A 21126-nucleotide genomic window follows, 5' to 3' on the forward strand; every position below is an offset into this window, starting at 1 on the left:
CACTTATAGGTTCTGTCAAGGAAATAAAATAAACAGCATTTTGACAATAAAATGACAAAAAAAAAAAAAAAAAAAATTCGACCTAAAATACAAAAAAATTGTTTTCAGATGCGTTCTTATTCATTTTTAGACAGCACAATACCACGGTTTTAACTTCAGGAGAGTAATCCTGATTTTAAATAGCAAAATTAAAATATTCGTTTTGACCACTTTTCATTTTCTCAATAGTTTATTTGAAATTTGGAAGAAATGTCATGAGACCTACATTATAAAGTAAAGCCTAATAAACCAAGACAAACAGAGAAGTGCTCTCATTTCTTCCATAGCTGTGTATACAGTAGTCAACATTAAAACAGGATCACAACCTTTCATCAAAGTTGTCCTTAACATATCGAATAACCCTATGGAAGTCCATTCTGGTCTCACGACAATTTTAATAAACCTTTTTGATCAAATGTTGGCTACTGTAAATTAAAAATGATCACAACTTAAACATTGTAATGTGATGAGATTTTTATTTATAAATAGTTTCAGAAGAAATTTTTTAAAAATTCTGATGAAAACGGGCCAATAATCCAAAACAAAAAGCATATATAAATGCTTGAAAATTACACATCGTCTTTTAATAAATTAACGTTTACTTTGTCCATTGTACAGAATTCACAAGTTTATTTCACAGTAGTTACAATATAGTATCTAAAAGCTCAACAACCAAAAGGTGTAAACCATTTCTAGGTACATAAAGCATCACCACTCCATTTACATTAAACCTCCAGTTCTTTATCTTCTCCACATAAAGCTGTACCTTTACACAATATTAAAAACCGGATGTGTATCCAAAAATCTACAAATATACAAATTTCACAATCATTTGTCAGTGTTGATCCCTGCTTTAATAAATTCTTAGATGTATCTTAAGACAACAACGGTCTAAATCAAGAAAAAAAAGACCACAAGAGCAAATGTTAGGCAGACCTTTAACATGAACCAAAGGCAACGGGCCTGCATTGCCAGCTCAATCATCAGATACCCTTTGCAGCCACACCAAACCCCTTAAGTCCAAGACTTTTTTTGGTTTCTTTTGTTTTATCTGGCTTGGTTGTAGTTCAGCATCCCAGAGATTATTGTGTTTCGCAACCTGCTACATCACTGTTGCTTTCACTGCAGCAACATCAACTGTGAAGAACGAGAAAAAGACAGCCACTCTTCTCCTTCAGCTTTAAGTTCACAAATTCTCTTTCATCTTCAGTCTTTAAATGTGAACATCTCCTCTGGGACGAAATCAAGCTTCAAAATAAAAAAACGTCCAACGGCAACAAACCTGGCCTAAGAGACGATGAACCAAGCTACGATTCTGCCCTGGGGTGGCAGTGCCCCTATGGCAACAGTCCTCAGAAGCGGGCAGGTCTTATGGGATGAATACCCTTGTGCTGTCGGGTCACCAAACTCAAAACCATTTACAGTGGAGAGGAGGTTCTGTTGTACACCTGAAAGTTCTGCTGAAGCACTAGTAGTGAACTGCGGAGCTGTGGAAGAGCACAAAAAAAAAAACAATTTGCACATAAGAGACCTCTTCTCCAAAAGAATTTATGCATTAGGCCTCTTTAAACTGGCAAAACAAATATAAAACAAATAATTGGTCAAGAATTAGTTAAACAGGAAAGAACATCCAACCAGTGCTAGGCAGATTACTTCTAAACTGTAGGGTATTATGAATGTGAAATGTTAAAAACTGTAGTTTGCACATGTAATAGATTTAGGTAATGCATTCTGACAACTATTTGATTACTTCTTACATTATTTTTAATTCACCTAATTCCATTTATTTACTCAATTTACCTTATTTACCCAATTATTTTTTTAAATAATTAGGTTTATCTTGTATCAGAGTGAATTTATTCTTGTCAATATCCCACACAACTTAAAGTGCATTATACAGCCACAGGCCACTTTATTAGGTACACCAGTCCGACTCTTCGTTAATGCAAAACTCTAATCATGCATTAAGGCATGTAGACATGGTCAAGACAGTCTGCTGCAGCTCAAACTGAGCATCAGAATGGCGAAGAAAGGTGATTTAAGTGACTTTATATGTGGCATGGTTGTTGGTGCCAGACAGGCTGGACTGTGTATTGCAGAAACTGCTGATGTACTGTAATTGTTACACACAACCATCTGTAGGGTTTACAGGGAATGGTCAGAAAAAGAGAACATATCCAGTGAGCGGCAGTTCTGTGGGCAGAAATGCCTTGTTGATGCCAGAGGTCAGAGGAGAATGGGCAGACTGGGTCCAGCTGATAGAAAGGCAACAGTAACTCAAATAACCACTCGTTACAACTGAGGTCTGCAGAAGAGCATCTCTGAACACACGTCCAACCTTGAGGCGAATGGGCTACAGCAGCAGAAAACTCAACCTGAAGCCACTTCTGTCAGCTAAGAACTGGAAACTGTTGTTACATGGTCTGATGAGTCTTGATTTCTGCGTCAACATTCGGATGATAAGGTCAAAATTTGCAGTCAACAACATGAAAGCATGGATCCATCCTGCCTTGTACTAACGGTTCAGGCTAGTGGTGGTGGTTGTAATGGTGTAGGGGATATTTTCTTGGCACACTTTAGGCCCATTAGAATCAATTGAGCATCGTGTCAACGCCACAGTCTACCCGAGTATTATTTGCGACCATGCCTATGCCTTTATGACCACAGTATCCCCATCTTCTGATAGCTACCTCCAGCAGGATAAAGTGCCATGTTATAAAGTGCAAATCATCTCAGACTGGTTTCTTGAACAATGAGTTCCACAGTCACCAAACTCAATCCAACAGAGCACCTTTGGGATGTGGTGGAACCAGAGATTTGCATCATGGATGTGCAGCCGACAAATCTGCAGTAACTGTGTGATGCTATCATAACAATATGGACCAAAATCTCTGAGGAACGTTTCCAGTATCTTGTTGAATCTATGCCACTAAGGATGAGTGGGTACTAGTACCCGGTACTAGTAAGGTGTACCTAATAAAGGGACCATTTAGTGTATAATACATCACACCAGGAATTTCTCAACTGGAAAAAGGTGAAAAGTTAACCATTACCAGTAGTATTTTATCTTCTTTGAATACTAACTATTTATTAATAGTTTTGATTAACTATCATGAATTTTCAGTTAAGTTTTAGGGATTATGTGTTTGTCACTTTTGTTTAGTTTTCTAGTCTTTTAGTTATCTTAGTTTTAGGTTAACTAATGAAAATGAGGAACATGTCCTTTGCAACTAGATGAATCTAAAAATATATATATTTTTTACTGTAGTGGTTCAAATTTGATGTTTATTTAAACTTACTTGCTTTTCTAAAAAGGTACATACTATAGCTTTAATTTTTGTTATGCTATTACAAAATATAGACTGCATATAATGAGTTACTCATCAGCATTGCTTTTCGCTGACGTGTGATGGTGCACACATTTGTTTTGCATACACTTTGCTGCAGGGATAAGTAAAAAAAAAAAAAAAAAAACATACCTGCTCAAGAAGGTTAATGGAGTCCTGCAGCACCGCTCTCAGTAAATGAACTTCCTCCTGACTTCTATGAGGCATACCGTGTCTGGGCCCTAGGTCAGGTGGCAAACTATATAAAAAAAACAAGCTAAGTTAATAAAAGAATAATTACAACAAACAAAGCAAAAACAAATGTCTCTTAAAAAGCTTTACCTGGACTCTACCCTCTCCTTCATTCTGTGCTTAGTGTTGAGATACATGCGGTGAGCAACATCTTCCATGGCCCAAAGTTTGAAGAAGAGCCCCAAGTTCAGAACCACTAGAACAAAAAGTCTGAGAGACAAAACATTCATAGATGCATTAAAACATTTCACAACAATTGTTAAGTGCGTCATTTACACAGATTTCCTATTTATGTCATGGTCAGTACACTGAACACAGCAGAAAATATAAAGAATATGCCATGTGAACTTACCAATGTACTGTTTTACAGTAATGAGATAAACAGTGAAACTTTTAAACGAACACTACCTTTCTTGTATTGTGATGTAAAAGTAAAGCACACCTAAGACTAAAAGAGCCATTGTGAAACCACCCTAAATTAATGGCAAACTTACATTTGAACTACACACACCAAAAATCGACAACTATTAATCAAACTTATTTAAGCACTACAGGGTTCTGTTTATTATACTCATGTTATGCATCATGAAGTCTGTTTAATGTCTTCTATCTATCTGTTAATATTTTAGTGCTCATATGCTCAAAAAATACAATATTGTTAAAAAATATCCTTCCACTCTGTCATCACTGTTATAATCGTAATGTGGAATTTGCTATTTTTTAACATGTAGAGACTACTACTACTACTAATAATAATAATAATAATAGTAATAATAATAATAACAACAACAACAAAAACAACAACAATAATTTTAAATAACAGTTATGGAAAAAATAAGTTATGAATTGTTCTTAAAATTAATTGTATTAGTTATTCTATGCAGGAGACACACTGTCAGTGTCAGAGCTCTGAGTTTACTGTACATACTGCTAATGTATGAGGGGTTAAACAGAATGAATGAAGCCTTACATTAAGCTCATTCCAAACACAACTGAAGTGATGTTCCATCGGTGTGGTGTGTTCTTGATGTCCATTGGACCTGTAATATAATTCTATGTAATAATTATATTAGCACTTCATTTTAAGTCTAATACATCATGTTTAAGTATCGAAAAGCACAAACAACCAAATACACCTGAACAGTGCAAAAGTTATGCAGGCTAGTAGAGATTTTGGTATTCAAAACAAGAAATATAGGTTTATACCCATGGTTCCAGTCCTCTGCTGTTCTGAGTCTGTGCTGTACTGTGCTTTTGCCGGCTTCATGTGTTCCTGCAAGGTGCGACTATACGTTCTTCTTCTCCTGCGCAAAGCACCCGTCTTCCCAGCATCTCCACTTCCTTGAGTCAACTCTGCTTCTTCATCTAGCAGCTCTGCCTCTGTGGATTGTGAGGTGAGGATCATTAAAAGTGCATTAATTCAAGTGCTTAGAGTGGTTATTTTGAGGTCAGTGAATCAATTTAGGGATCTGGCCTTTGGCATCCCTGTTGTTTGGTAATTAAATGAGCTTACAGGTAATGGATCCATCTGATGAATTTCACCAGTAGGAAATGGTGCTGATAATAGTGGGCCAAGACACTTTGATCAGGTCACTAATGTTCAATACTCATTTAATTTAGCTTTTTTCAGGACGTAAAAAACACTGCTGTAAATCAACCTAAGTGAGCAAAACTGCAGACTTGGCTCATTGTCTCCAGTTTTGCTCACTTTAGTTGATTCACAGCATGTTTATATAAACCTTTCTCTTGACATGTTCAGTAAAAGAGGACATATACAAACACACCAGGGTGTAGTTCTCCTAGAAAGAACTACAATATAATTTACTAATATTCTGATCGCTTTCATTGTTATATTTTCAATGTTAATTGAATAAAATAAATTTATAAATTTAATGTACATTTTTATTAGTCTACATTTGAAAAATAACATTTTAATTTCAGTTTTAGTTTTATTGCTTAAGTACATCATTTTAAAATTTGACATTTTATGGGGACAACTTCATTATTTTATGTTCAACCCATTTAAATTAAGTTAGCTTAAATTTTATTTGTGTTGGGTCAACATGAATGAATTGTCTGGGACAGTGTGTTTATTTGCACCTTTTAAGTGTAATTATAATGAGATTTTTGCAAGTTTACCATTTAATTTTTCCTCATATAAACACAAAACTATTATCAATCTAATGTGAATAAACTCAATAGTTGTAACCAGTTGCTTTAGTCTATGTGGCACATATAAAAAACTAAAATTATTACCAATCTGACTAATGTGAGAATATTGTGTGTAAACTGTAGTATTTATTGATTGCCATACCAGCTTCAGTGGTATAACAAATATAATGCATTAAAAACCCTGCTTACACTGTGAGATTACAGCCACTTTTTTGTTATCTGAAACAAATTTGGGAAATCCTAAAAGATTGTTGAAATCCTTGGCTAAAATCTGCGGTCTTTGATCCTTGGTTTGACATGTTCATAGACAGCTGTTTAATGCCCATTGCAATCCGATTTTCCCTCCGATGAAGTTCTGGCAGTGTCAAAAGATTTCAGACACTTTGCTGCAGTGTAACACAGCTGCGAATTGTTTCTTGTCATTCCAAGAACCAATAAGTTGGATCAACAAAATCTGATGACGCAGTCCATGCAACAATTCAAATGACCGCGGGAAAAATGTCAAAACAGTTTTTTTCTTCCTGGTTTAATTATTGAGGCGTGCTGTGTGCAAAATTGTCACTACAGATTGTTTATGTTTGCTGCGAATAATCATTTCAGAACGCAGGAAAGTGAAAGTGTCAAACTGTGTCAAGTGTCAAGTGGAAGACGTCAAACTCCGGGAGAGTTTTCTTCCATGTTTGGTGCATCTTCATTGTCATTCAGTCTTACTTTATGACGGCTGAGATCTTACAGTGAGACATGGGAGCCATGAAAGTGCAGTCTGACATGCTACAATCGTTTAGGATTATTTTTAAATAATAATAATAAACAAAAAACATGTCACTGGCTTTGATTTGATCAGTGACCAAAAAATGATTATACTAACCAAGGTGTCTAAAGTAGTCTTCTAGGCCACTCCAGGAGTTTTTGGTGATAAAGGATTTAACAAGACCCCAAGGCTGCTTTTTGTATTTGACATCAGTGTAAATCCTGCACACACATATCAAGAGTACAGTTAACTAAATAGTCAAAAATGTAAGAAGTTTTACAAACATATAAGAACACCACTCACCTGAGTCTGCACTTGTGCTTGGAGTTACGAATGATACAGTAGCGATTCTGAGTGTAGAAGTAGTCATGATAAGGAACATCATGGGTGTAGACCTCTGAATCTATCATGTAGTACTGACCCTCCCTTGACTCTTTATATAATGTCTAGAATTACAAAGAACAGAAATCAAAACATTTCCTATACATGACTTTACACAGCAGTATGAAACGGCTGCGAGTAAGGTTTCGAATTGTCAAAAATGGTTCCATTCATATACGGTTTAGTTGAAAATGGAATAAACTGGCTACCTCTTGGAATAGGTGACTATTTAAGATTTGCATATACATGTACAATAAAGAGACAGCCTTTGTATTTAATAGCATCTGGTCTCAATGATTACATGCATTAGTCAAAGCTATCATAAGTTAAACGAGAGGACTGACCTTGGTTACATGTCAATATAGATATTATGTGACATTGGAGTATTCAAAACTGCTTTACTGCGTGTACAGCACAATCATTGTCTAAACGTAGCCAGTCACCATTATTACGTTATAATCTGATTATTTCATCTAAATGCCTCCATCAACTTTAAAAGCATAGTTAGCTCTTAAAATAGTGAATCCGTAATTGCATCATGTCTACAGTCATTTTCTTTTTCAAACCAAACACTGTATTGTTTATGCAACTGCCTGCCACACATAAAGGGGTGGCTATTTTTGTTGTTTTAAAGTATGTGTCACAGTTCAGGCGGCTCTGGCACACTATATTGTTTTATGGGTTTAATTTCAAATAAAACAAAACAAAGCACAGACAGCAAATTTTGGAAGTGGCTAAATTCTTATTTGTAAAGTGTAAAAAAAAAAATTCAGCAGTGAAAAGTGATAATATCACAAAAATATTTAATGCCAATTCACTGTCTTGATTTCACAGATTTTGACCACAACTGCAGTTCTTTCCTGAAAACTGAATCCAAATATATGGTGACAAACCAAATACTGCATGTTAACTGTGCAACCAAAGAATCATAGTTTTTCAATAAGGTTTGTGAATCTTTTTTGACAAACAATTGAGTAACTTGAGAGACCATATGAGTGCCAGACATACACAGATAGACTGAAACAACTACATACGTTTTATATTACTAATGACAATGACAGAACGATACACAAGACAATCTGTTACAACATAATGCTTAACAGAACATCTTTCCAAGACACTTTTTATTTTTAATTTAGGCATATATCCACTTAGACATCAACTCTCACAGCCAAAAATGAATAATTAAGCTCCAAAATTGGATTCCAATTTAAATTTTTTTTATCTTCTGTATCTGTACTGTGTAACTACGCAAATTTCACCAATGTCCACTCACTTTAAAACTTCAGGTTCCCATGGAGGTTTTGTAACAAAGACATATAGCGGTGAATCTAACCTGGGTCTCTGTAGCAGTGGAGAACTTGCCAACTAGAGGGTTGTTAATGGTGATGGTGTAGTTCAAAGTTCGTTTCATACAGCCAGAGGCCTCCTTTTTCCAAGGGGTAGCGGTTATACCTGTCAGGTGAAACACTTGAGTTACTATTAAGAATATGTCAGCTATATCTCCATTATAAAGTATGCAAATACCAGAGCTGCTACATTTAACTGAAGCTAAATGCTAAAAATATGAAAAACAAATATGGAATAATATATTTGCTACAATTTTTAACCAATTTATTGTTGCCCAGGACAAAAAAAAAAACCTGAAATAATTCTGCTTGAGCAACACATCCAAACATGAACTACATCACTTATGTTTGTGGTTGCCAAGAAATTGTTCTTCAACTCGGTGATGCAATACCATTTTTTTTGCTTAAATAGAAAAAAATAACAATAGACTGAAACTATTTAAAAAATAAATAAATAAATCTTTAAAAAAAAAAAAAAAAAAAAAATCACAAAAACGTTAACGTTTAACCAGTTCTTATAATGTTCAAAGATGTGGTAAAATAAATCTTGCATATGAGTGGATATTTTCTTAATTTGTTTTTCTGCATATAGTTGAAATTATTATGAAATTAACAATCAGAATTATTAATTTATTACTACTATAAATGAAACTAAAAGCTGACAAAAACATGACTCTACATTTGAAAAGTCCAAAGTCTATTTTTTTATGTTGAAATAGCAAGCAAAACTACCTAAATTTTAGCAGCTATTCCCATACAAATAAGTGATTAGCAACAATAAATTTTACATGAATGAGAATAACTACAGAAATGGAATATTAGTAAAAGTGTCAAAAGAAAAAAAGAAACATGCCTGTGATTTTCCTGATATCCATAAACCTCCTTGTGAAACTAGAATCGGAGAAAAGCAAGTTAAACATCTTCTCAGCGCTGATGTGAAAGACCCGGTTCACAAACAGTCTTCCCTGAGACACCGGAGATGCGGTTTCACGTTCTTCCACTACAAGAAATCAATACTGATGTAAACACAATGCATCAAACGACAAAGGAATGAGACAAGCAACACGTGCACAAGACGTACCCTCTTCCAGACTGTCAGATCTGCTGTTGTCAGAGAGCTGGTCTTCATTAGCATTCAGATCCAGAGAGAAAGAGGAACGTTTTGACACCCGTTCAGACCCAGAGCGGTTTAATGACAGATTTGGACTGAGCTGATGGGATGGGGTGCTGAGAGAATCATCCTGTTAAGAGATTAAATGGGTACACTAATAACATGCCTCAAATAAGCTCCACTTTCCAGACCCTTTACCATAAAGTGCCCTAGTCTTCCTTTTGAAATATATCAAATGAAGACTACAATCAATAAAGTGAAATAAAATCAATAAAAAGATAAATCTCAGAATTGTTGATTTGGTTTAAAAAAAAATTCTTCCTGAAAAATAAAAATATATTTTATTTAATGGAATTTCTTCAAAGGATGTATTCACAGATATTTTGAGAATAATAAAATCATCTCAAACACACTATTAACAGTGCCTCAATTTATACACAAATTTACCAATATTAAAAAATTATCTTTCTATCAGAATGTAAATTGCTGGGTAAAATGAATCTTAAACAGACTAACGGATTAACAAATCTTGAGATTAATTTCCCCACTCATCAACCAGTCCCACACATCATTACACAAAAATATTTTTAAAGACAAAAACACACATTAACATACCCCTCCGTTTGCTGAGAGCACACTGTGCAGACCCACTGAAGACTGTGTGTCGTCTCCTTGTGGTGTGGAGGCCTCATAGGAATTTAGCTCTCCGTGAGGAAGACGAAGAGATGTTGGCCTTTCTGGCCTCCCGGTGTAATCCTCTCCGCGCATATTCAGACTGCAACAAAGAGATGGGTCCTAAAAACCAAGTAACTGATCTCACAGTTGTCCAAACAGGTGCCGACATGTGAAGATGTTAATAGGTATGCATGCATGTGATTAACCTGGGAAGGGTAGGCGTGATCGTATCTACTGATGTTTGAAAACTTTCCATTTCATCATGACTCAATCCTAAGTCGTTGCCATAATGTTGCCTAACCATCTGCAACAGCTCCAACTTAGTCAATTTCTGCAAGAGAAGATACATACATTGAGCAACATACTGTCAGATGTTTCCGCACCACCCTGAACAAATTCTTCTGCCAAAAAAAATAATAAATTTACATCCTGCCTTTTCAAGTTCCTGTACTGATATTCATCTAAAACAGAACATAAAACAGCCCTAACCTGCTACACTGACCAGGACAATCCCCGTAGAGAAGGCAAATATGAGCAACACTGGCATGATTATGCACAAAATACTGAAATTGTGAAGGCAAACCCATTTAGAATTACATAATTTGATATCATTTTGAACAATTAAATTGAGTAAGTCCATTTCTAAAAAAGAAATGACAGCATTTTTAAATGTATTAGTACATTTACCACACTGTAAAACCCAAAAAGTTAAGGTAACTTAAACCTTTTGAGGAAACCAATTGCAACAAACCAATTTAGTTCAAAAACTAATCCTAATGAGTACTGTGAACTTAATCCACGTGAGTAAACAAAGCAATTTGAGCACAGAAAAACATAATACATTAAGATAACTCAAATCAATTGAGTACTGTAAAACCAAACAAGTTAAGGCAACTCAAACCGTTTGAGAAAACTTATTGCAACAAACTATTTAAGTTAAAAATAAACTAATCTATACGAGTACTGTGAACTTACTCCATTTAAATTGAAGTAATTAGGTATTTAATTAGCTCATTACCTTCACCGCTGAGTTCAAAATATTTTCAAATGAGTAGAATTAACGTTCAGTACATTTTGAGTTAACTACACATTAAAATGTCAAAATACGTGTAAAAAATAGCCTATTTAAATAAAAAAATACACAGAAATAAATACTATAATTACCAGTGTTTATCAACAGGTGGTAAGTTTTCATTAAAAACGAACATTTGAATGAGTTAACTAAAAAATATGCCATAGTAATTTATGATTTTGCAATTTTAACTATTAACTAACTAACTGTAGAAACTCCATAATTCTACAAACATCACTTGCGTAATTCTGCCGTAAACTAAGGTTACCATAGAAATAAAACGCAAGGACGTATCAAAACACTGCAACTGTAAATAGATCGTATCAGCAAGGCTTTGTTCGACAGAAGTGACAAAAAACTAAACACAAGTCACTTTAAAATAGTTTTTTTTTTACATAAAAACTACATTAACAACAACGTCGTGGGGAGGTAAAAGGTTACTAACAATCAAAACGTAACGTAAAACAATTGTTTCAAGGCCGTCTGGCACGAACACATTAAGACAACAAACCGAAGGCAAAACATTTTATGGATTCATAAAACTCTACATTCTCCAAACATAGCTACAATCACATATCATGTTCAAAGAAACGCCATAACGTGAACTGTTCTTCTGAACTTTTCGCTGAATTACCCCGTCAAAAAACTCTCCATGTCACCCACCTGTTAAACGCCAGTAACCTGTGCGTTTCCTCCGTCAGACTCATATGTGAAATCAGGAAGAGACGAACTACTACACCTGCGCCGCCTTGTGGTCAGCTAATTATTAACAGTTTATCTGCTTTTTAGTCGTTTATCATATCTCCATACTAATTGCCCTGTCATTTCAGCTCTGCAGTTCCCCGTGCATAGGAAAGAGGCAGTATTTTCATATTTTCAGGTAAGGAAGCCACGCCTCAGTGGGGTCAATGAACTAAATGTCTAAATGTCAAGTGTAACGTTACCCTACTGATTTAGGTTGTTTACACTGAAGCATATCCCTGACCCCTAGGTCTATAGGGTATTATTCTGTCTGTTTGTCTCACATGGTATTAAAATGTCATGTTAGTAACCACCCTGGGCTACCAAACACAAGGAAATAGTTTGTTTTGGCTATGAAGAGACACTGTATGCTGTAATCTTGGGTCTTTGACAGTGTGTTGGTTGCTTCTGTTGTATCTGTTCCTGCATTATATTCATTTTAAATTATATTTTAGTATTAGCAGTTGGTTTTGTGAAACATTGCTCTGTAGAGTAAAAGCATACAAACAAAATAGGCCTATGCATATGTTGAGGAATTAAAATGTCACAGTTAATGCTGCTTGAACAGGAAAAATAGGCTATGTTGAAAACAAATATTACCTTTTCCATCAGAACATTCTGCCAAAGGCGAAATATACTTTGGTAACTTTTCTCTCTTGTTGAGAAGGAGCTAAAGAAGAGCTGCAAAATAAATGACAGAATACATTGTTTAGTTAAAAACAAAATAAGTAAATGTAACGTATCTACATCAGACAAAATCTTCAAACTTCACCTTTTCTGAATTAGTACTGATCTGAATGGCATTTGGTATCCATTTTGCAGTCTTCTCTTTGGATACTGAGATGATATCCTTCATATTTACCATGATCTAAGCCCAAAAATCATATTTATTGTCATTCACATCAGACTACAGTTGAAGTCAGAATTATTAGCCCCCTGTTTTTTTTTTTCCCCAATTTCTGTTTAACACAGAGCACATTTTTTCAACACATTTCTAAACATAATAGTTTTAATTAACCAATTTCTAATAACTGATTTATTTTATCTTTGCCATGATGATAGTACATAATATTTGACTGGATAATATGGCTTAATTGGGTTAATTAGGTTAACTAGGCAGGTAATTAGGCAAGTTATTGTATAATGATGGTTTGTTCTGTAGATTATCGAAAAAAATATATATGGCTTAAAGGGGCTAATAATTTTGACCTTAAAATGTTTTTTAGAAAATTAAAAACAGCTTTTATTTTTGCCAAAATAAAACAAATAAGACATTCTCCAGAAGAAAAAACATTATCAGATATACTGTGAATAATTCCTTGCTCTGTTAAACATCATTTGGGAAATATATATATATATTTTCGTTGTGTAAGGGACCACAAATTGTCAGTTTTTGTGGATTTAAAATATCTAGTTGTGAGTTTGAGTAAAATCTTTAATAAAAAAAAAAAAAAAAAATATATATATATATATATATATATATATATATATATATATATATATATATATATATATATATATATATATATATATATCAGACCTTTACAGAATAAAATAAAAATTAATACCTTAGTCAAAGTAGGCTAATACCGAATCATTTCAGTAAATTCACAGAAAGTAAGAATTTTCAAATGACCTCCTCATTTTTTTCTTTATTTGATTATTCACAATGCACAACTTACTTTTGTTCCACGAAACACATGACTGTAGAAACATAAGCAGTTCTCTGTGAAGTAGATGCGTCCCTGTAACAGGATATCTTTCTGGAGCGCACAGGTGTAGTCTAGGGAAAAAATAAATCATTCAAACAACATCCAATAAACAAATAATGTGGCTATGCTGACAAACATTTTCAATATAGTAAAGTGTACTTTTTTGTTTATTTATGTCTCACTGTCTCCCTCTATCAGGCTTACCTACAACCAATTTCTCATGCTCAGGAACCTCTTTGAATAACTTGCGAAACTCGTCACTCCTCTGTTTGTAACTTGTATAATACAAAGAATCAGTAGACTGAGGTGCTGCTGTGAACTGCACTGTGACTTCCAGAGCCTGTGTGGTCAAATCAAAGCAATTTAATCAATCATAATTAATGAAATATATAAAAGTAATTAATACAAATAAATAAGTAAATAAAGAAAAAAATCTATAAATATTTTTTTGAATAATAAATTATTATTATGATTAATAATTCAGGGGGGCTAATAGTTCTGACTTCAACTGTATATTGCAAAGAAAAAAAAATATCACAATGTCAATTTTTTCCAATATCATGCAGCCCTAATATTGGATAATATTGCAGGCTGCATGATATTGGAAAAATTTGACATTGCAATATTTTTTTCTTCGCAATATACAGTTGAAGTCAGAATTATTACCCCCCCTGAATTATTAATCATAATAATAATTTATTAATTCATCAATTTATTCAAAGGGGGCTAATCATTCTTACTTCAATTGTATATTGCGATATAAATACAATTTAACTTAAATAGCTCTATTTAGAAAACAAATTCATTAATTTAGGTTGATTGAGATGATTTTTAGGGAACTGAAATATAAATATATTTTATGTCATTTATTATACATATAATAAACAAACTACAGTCATAATTAATCACATTTGAGCAAATGTATAAGCGAATTAAACAGTGGTTTATAGTGGTTTTTCTAGAGAGAGACTAACAGTATTTGCAAGCAGAAATTGAATAATCAAATGTAAAACAACAATATATTGTCTTCATCATATAAATTATTTAATAAATTAATCTTTAATAAACTTTTTATGGGCTATTAAAATGCCTTAAAGTCTCATAAAATGCTCACACAGTCACAGGCCTTAAAACACATGCAGATGATAAACTTTCACTCAATCACGGTTAAACTCTGCAGTGACTCCTGTTTCTGGTCAACTACAATCCCAACCCAGCATTGCATTCATTTTTTTCACTGTATTTCTGATAATATTTTTTCTTCTGAAGAAAGTCTTATTTGTTTTATTTTGGCTAGAATAAAAGCTGTTTTTAATTTTTTAAAAACCATTTTAAGGTAAAAAAAAAAATTATTATCCCCTTTAAGCTATATTTTTTCCATAGTCTACAGAACAAACCATCGTTATACAGTAACTTGCCTAATTATCCTATCCTGCCTAGTTAACCTAATTAACCTAGTTAAGCCTTTTAATGTCACTTTAAGCTGTATAGAAGTGTCTTGATAAATATCTAGTAAAATATGATGTACTGTCATTATGGGAAAGATAAAATAAATCAGTTATTAGAGATGATTTATTAAATGAGGAATCTTCTCTCCGTTAAACAGAAATTGGGGGGAACAAATAAACAGTGGGGCTAATAATTCAGGGGGTTTAATAATTCTGACTTCAACTATATATAAATAGGTTAAAAAGGTTAAAAATAATAGAATTATGTAAATGTAAAAAAAGTAATAAATAAAAACATACATAAACCAACAAATAAAAAAATTTGTTTTAAAAAATAAGAAAATAAATGCATAAGAACATGAATGAGAACATAAATTAATGAGGACATAAATTTGTAATATAAATTTGTGAATCTGTAGACTGTTAACTGTAAAAGCAGCATGTTCTTTGGATACACCAATTTTATAGACCAAGAGCTTATAATATCTCATAACATTTAGCAATCAATGTCATTTGTGTAATCTCATCATGATACGGTGTGTCTGTTATCTTTTGCGGGGCAAAGTACAGCAAACTGTATAATATAAATCTCCATTAGATGACCTTATCTGTACTATTGAAGTTAATATAATGCTGCCATGTGATTTCTGCCAACATAATTCAAGCAGAAACAGCATTTTCAGTCTCACCTCTTGCTCTTCTGGGTTCTTCCCATCCGTTGCTTTTCCCATCGGTTGTTTGGGTGTTTGGGTTATGCCTTTCATCTGGTGAAGTAGAATTTAGTAGCTTTAATATTAATTTGCAGAAGCTAATAAAAGCTTTACAAAATAACTTTTTTAATATTAATGGTCAGATTAATCTGTACTGCCTATTAAATTCAATTGCATGACTGCATTCTACTATCCTAAAATGCGCATATAATTCTGACAGCAGTGAGTAATGTGAATGGCGTGCTGTTCTCAGAATCAATTGTTCCTATTGACACCTATTAATAGGTTTACAGTGAGAATCCAGCATGCAGCTCATGAAGCAACGTGTCATTCACAGCTGGGAACAAACACTCTTTTGTGTTTGCATATTATACGTAAATAAAGCAGCATGTTTAATCTCACCTCTTGTTCTTCTGAGCTCCCTCTGACTTCCCCAGATTGACCGTTCTCTTGCGCGAGCTCATTGCCCATCAGCGGTTTGGGAGTTTCAGTCATACTTTTCTACTTGTAAAGTAAAAATAAGTAGCCTAGTTAGTAGTGATTTGTTGTAGTTGGTTATGCTCTGCTAAACCACTTTTAGAATAATAATTTTGTGTCAATTTACAAAACCAATATACTCACTAAAATATGTTACTTGACAGCATTGCAACTGGCAATTCACAAAAACAATATACTGACTAAAATATGCGATTTGACTGCATTGCTAATGTCAATTCACAGAACCAATAGCCTCACAAAAATATGCTAAAATATGCTATTTGACTGCATTGCTAATGTCAGTTCACAAAACCAATATGTTCACTAAAATATGCTGTCTGACTGCGTTGCTTAATTTTATTTAGAGAAATTTTTTTCTTTTGTAGACATTCTTCAACCATAAAAATACAAATTTCTAAATTCAATGCCATGCCATGTAAACAGCATTTGAGGTTCCCTAAAGAACATTTAGGTGACCAGTTCGTAAAACAATAAGTATTCTTTAGTGTAAATAACATTTTAATAATCTAAAAAACATTTATGTACTATAAAAAAGCTTTTGCGCAATTAAAAGTTTGCATTTATTGATTGACTGGAAGAAGCTTATTTTGTATTGTATATTTGTTTTGTATTGTATATTTACTTTGTATTGTGCATTTATTTTGTATTGTGTATTTCCGAGTGCTCACATAAACATTACAGACCTATATAAAAATCTAATATATGAAAATACATGCAAATTACATATATGAAATACAAATTCGTATTTGGATTTCACATCAATAAAATGTCATATATGCAACATTATTTCAAAATATTGTAAAAATTGCCAAAAATGTTCAACCATTGGAACTATAAATATAGTTCTATTGTTACTTCCTTTTACGAAGACACATATACAATTATAGCTTTAATATATAACAAATAAGGAGCCTACATATTTGCAAATCAAATGGTTGAATTTTTTTTCTAAATATGCAAACAGCAATTTTTGCAATATTTTGACATAGCCTATATGGCATTTATATATGTGAAATCCAAATACTTGTCTGCATGTTATAATTAGCATATATATTCAAATTTCTCTTTTAATATCCCCTCGTATAGAAAAAACATACCTGAATGGCTCGTGTTCAGTAAGTCCTGGTTGTAGGAGTTCCAGGTTTTCATTAAGCGCTGTAAGAAGGTTATCATGGACTTCAGTCGTCGCGGGTTTTTCCAAATGCTCTCAAACTTTCGACAGCGATGATTGGTGTGGTTATAGTGAGCTGCAGTGTCGACTGTCCCAGTTGTTGCGACCGTCCTACCCACGCGCTCTCACTCACTCACACCTGGCAACAGGTTTACTTACAGTCAAACTCCTCCAGCTCATAAAGCAGCGAGGACAAGCACGCTTTCAATTTGCATATTTTACGTATGACTCCCTTTGTTTCTATTTTCTTTCTTTTGTCTGTGAGTGAGAGAGATAGAGAGAGAGATTAACAGAGAAAGAGAGAGGGAGTTTTTAAACATCCTATAGTAGTTGAAAATGCTACGCAAAGTGACAAATTATGTGTTATTTGAAATACATAATATGACAAATACATAATAATTTGAAATAATAATATGAAATACAGTAGTCAACATTTAAAGTAGATCAAAACTTTCAGCAAAGTTGTGCTAAAACTATTGATCAACACCCGTTCTTGTCTTAGGACAATTTCTAACACTTTTTTGATCAATTTCAAAAGTTCACTACTGTGAACATACAATTGCAAGAACCAATACAATTTCAAAATTCTTAGTTTATTTATAATTTTATTTTCATTGTGGAAGGGCATCCACTGCGTATACATATGCTGGATAAGTTAACGGTTAATTCCGCTGTGGAAACCCCAGAATAATAAAGCCAAAAAGTAAATTGAATTAATGCCTTTTCAGAAAGGTTTTTTACAATGTTACATTACAGAGGGGCACATATTTTCATTTTAAGTTACATTTGTCAAAAAAAGGTTTTGCAATATATCAGCAGTAGACCATCTGCTATTTCACTGCAATTTGAATAATTTTGTTTGTTAGTAAACAGCTTAAATTAAGCTGAAAGCAGCATCTGTCATCATATATTTAATCTCACTATAAAAGGCAAACATAAGGTGTTACATTATAGCTACATGGTAAAAAAGTATTAGTTACTTTACTTTTAAAAAGTGAGTAAACCTGTTGCCTTAGAGTTGACAAGTTAACTAATCACTATAAAGTAAACAGGTACTCACTTTTTTAAGAAAGTCAACTAAATCGCTTTAAAAGCAATGAATTTACTCACTTTAAGTAGTCAGCTAATCGCCTTAAAGTCAACACGAAATCTAAATTTACTATTGTTTTTTACATGTGTATAGTAATTCATTTTATAAATGATGTATATGTGCTCTGAATTATTTAGTAAAAATTAATTTGACCTCATTATCTTTAATAAAATACCACAACCTCCCCTCCCTGCTCAAAATGACATTTCTTCACTTCTGGTCACATGGAATGTCTTTAGGGCGGAGCTATCAGAGCTAGTCTTGTTTCTGCCCTGCTGTCATCAATCTTTGAGAGGGGTCTGGATGCAGACCTAGTGCAGTGCAATCTGAGCTGCATCCAATGCTTTTTTAATGCGCTCACCTAACCCCACCCCTAACCCTATACATCACTGTGACTTCACTCACTCCATTGAGTGAATTGTGTCTGACATTGCATCGCTGAGTAATGCAATCTCAGCTTGCATCATAAAGCCTGCATCCAGATACTATTGCAATCTTTGCCCATTTTGTTTGCAACCCCTATCTTCCAATGATCCAATCACTTCCCAAAGAACGAAGTCATGCACCCCCTACATTTTTTTCTTATTTCAGGACACATTCAGTTGGATGTTTCAATTGGATGTTTGTCATGATTCATTCATTCATTTTCCTTTGGCTTAGTCTCTATTTCAGACATCGCCAAAGCTGAATGAATCGCCAGCTATTCAAGCATATGTTTTATGCAGCGAATGCCCTTATAGGCGCAGCTGTTTGTCATGAGGATATGGGGCTAAAGGACATGCAGACTTTAAAAGCAACTTGCTTTTTCAAGTGAGGGCATCGCTTTTTTACAGCTTTAGAAAAATAATGACCTAAAAAGTTAAAACACAAAAAATAAATTATTTATAAACACTGACGCCCCTATATTCATCATTCTCCAGTCCTGAATTGGTCTGATGGGGCCTGAATTTGTTTCTCCATTTAGGCTCATTGGGGACACGTCATACTTGTGTTGGTGTTACCTAGTGTAAAGTGTTTACAAGAGACGCATTTTAATGCATGTCAATACTAGAAGGAAACTGTAACTCCTTGAAGTTGCAGGGGCCACCTTGACAGCAAGAACCACCTTCTTTCTTCAAAAACAACAATCCTGAACTTTTTAATGAAATTCAGATTCTTTACTGACTGAAGATCATAGTGAATGTTGAAGACTTGATTTACCTATGGCTTTTGACTTGACCTATAGCAAGATAGTAAAGTTAAACAAACCTAATCATAGACAAATGTTAGTTGTAGATGTTTATGTAACACGTAGTGATAAGACTAGAAAGTGTTAAAACTGTATAGACAAGAAACCAGGGCAGGGATCCTGAGTAACCACATTCTGGTTTCAGGATTAGAAAATGCTGCAAGACCAGTTATGCAAACTGACATCATGAAGACATGAGTAAATAGATGACACTTAAACCTGATGTTCTAAGACAGTGACACGCTTAAAGGGCATGATGTGGCATGTAGGCGTCACGTTGGCATAATAAATGGACTCAAATGTTTTGATCAGTTGTACATATGCTAAATAAATGTCCTATTTGTATTTTAATCAATGCCTACTTTTAAATTCTAGATGTTGTAATGGATGCAATGTAAAGTTTGTATATAGGAGTAATAATTGTAATATGGGAATAATTATTAGTTTTACTATATAATACCATAATAGGTAAAAGTACATGGTTTTTTGGTTGCACAATGAAAACGAGAAATACTTGAAGAACTGCTTCCTAGAGAGTGCTGAAAACACATCACAACCACCCAATGTATTTTTAAAGCAGTATTTACACAGTACAAAACAGGAGTGAAATGATGAGTGCCAACCAACCATGAGCTAGCCAAACATCTCCTTTTGGAGTAGAACAGAAAGTAACACATTTTACATTTACTGTCAATTCTCTCCACATTTCTATTCTATTTATTTCTGTAACCTAACTATTATTCTTTCTTATGATTTTTCTAAAACAATACTTATGCAAAATGCCTAAAAGCTTCATTTTTAATTTAAGAAATGAATAATTCCATTCAAACTTAAAATTACATCCACATATTCACACTCAAAGCTGGTCTGAGTATTTTAGAAACTGCTGATCTACTGGGATTTCCACGCACAACCTAGGGTTTACAGAGAATAGTAAAAAAAAAACAATAAAAAATCCAGTGAGCGGCAGTTCTGTGGGTGCAAATGCCTTGTTGATGCCAGAGGTCAGAGAAGAATGGCCAGACTGGTTCCAGCAGATAGAAAGGCAACAGTAACTAAAACAACCACTTGTTACAACTTAGGTATATAGAAGAGCATCTCTGAACACACAACACATCGAACCTTGAGGCGAATGGGCTACAGCAGCAGAAGACCACAGTGGAGGCCACTCCTGTCAGCTAAGAACAGGAAACTGATGCTACAATTCACACAGGCTCACCAACATTGGACAATAAAAGATTGGAAAAAACATTGCCTGGTCTGATGAATCTCTATTTCTGACATTCGAATGGTAGGTATAGAATTTGTCATCAATAACATAAAAGCATGGATCCATACTACCTTGTATCAACGGTTCAGGCTGGTGGTGGTGGTGTAATGGAGGATATTTTCTTAGCAAA

At 33.9% G+C, this 21126-nt stretch overlaps 1 protein-coding gene and 1 long non-coding RNA gene across 8 annotated transcripts; one reads left to right on the top strand and one right to left on the bottom strand.

Annotated features, from left to right (window-relative positions):
- Positions 1-498: 498 nt before the first annotated feature.
- Positions 499-17561, bottom strand: gramd1c (GRAM domain containing 1c). 7 transcript variants are annotated; one of them, XM_021473760.3, is made up of 19 exons: positions 17335-17561; positions 16142-16240; positions 15719-15793; positions 13786-13921; positions 13552-13652; positions 12642-12737; positions 12470-12550; positions 10263-10387; positions 9997-10156; positions 9352-9511; positions 9124-9270; positions 8258-8376; positions 6844-6986; positions 6658-6761; positions 4824-4997; positions 4588-4657; positions 3708-3827; positions 3519-3624; positions 499-1526 (listed from the first exon to the last, which is right to left on the bottom strand). In XM_021473760.3, the coding sequence occupies exons 2-19, from the start codon at positions 16232-16234 to the stop codon at positions 1458-1460; spliced, it is 2079 nt and encodes a 692-aa protein (XP_021329435.2). In that variant the 5' UTR covers positions 16235-16240; positions 17335-17561; the 3' UTR covers positions 499-1457. The 7 variants fall into 7 exon arrangements, with proteins under 7 accessions (XP_021329435.2, XP_021329434.2, XP_073796762.1 ...); XM_021473759.3 differs by having other exon boundaries at positions 16142-16243; XM_073940661.1 differs by lacking the exon at positions 12642-12737.
- Positions 11794-20895, top strand: LOC137489236 (uncharacterized). Its single transcript, XR_011008629.2, has 3 exons — positions 11794-11882; positions 11959-12008; positions 20809-20895. It is a non-coding gene; the product is annotated as an uncharacterized lncRNA (long non-coding RNA).
- The last annotated feature ends 231 nt before the right edge of the window (positions 20896-21126 follow it).

Source organism: Danio rerio, chromosome 24 (genome assembly GCF_049306965.1).
Source record: "Danio rerio strain Tuebingen ecotype United States chromosome 24, GRCz12tu, whole genome shotgun sequence".
NCBI classification, from domain to species: Eukaryota; Metazoa; Chordata; class Actinopteri; order Cypriniformes; family Danionidae; genus Danio; species Danio rerio.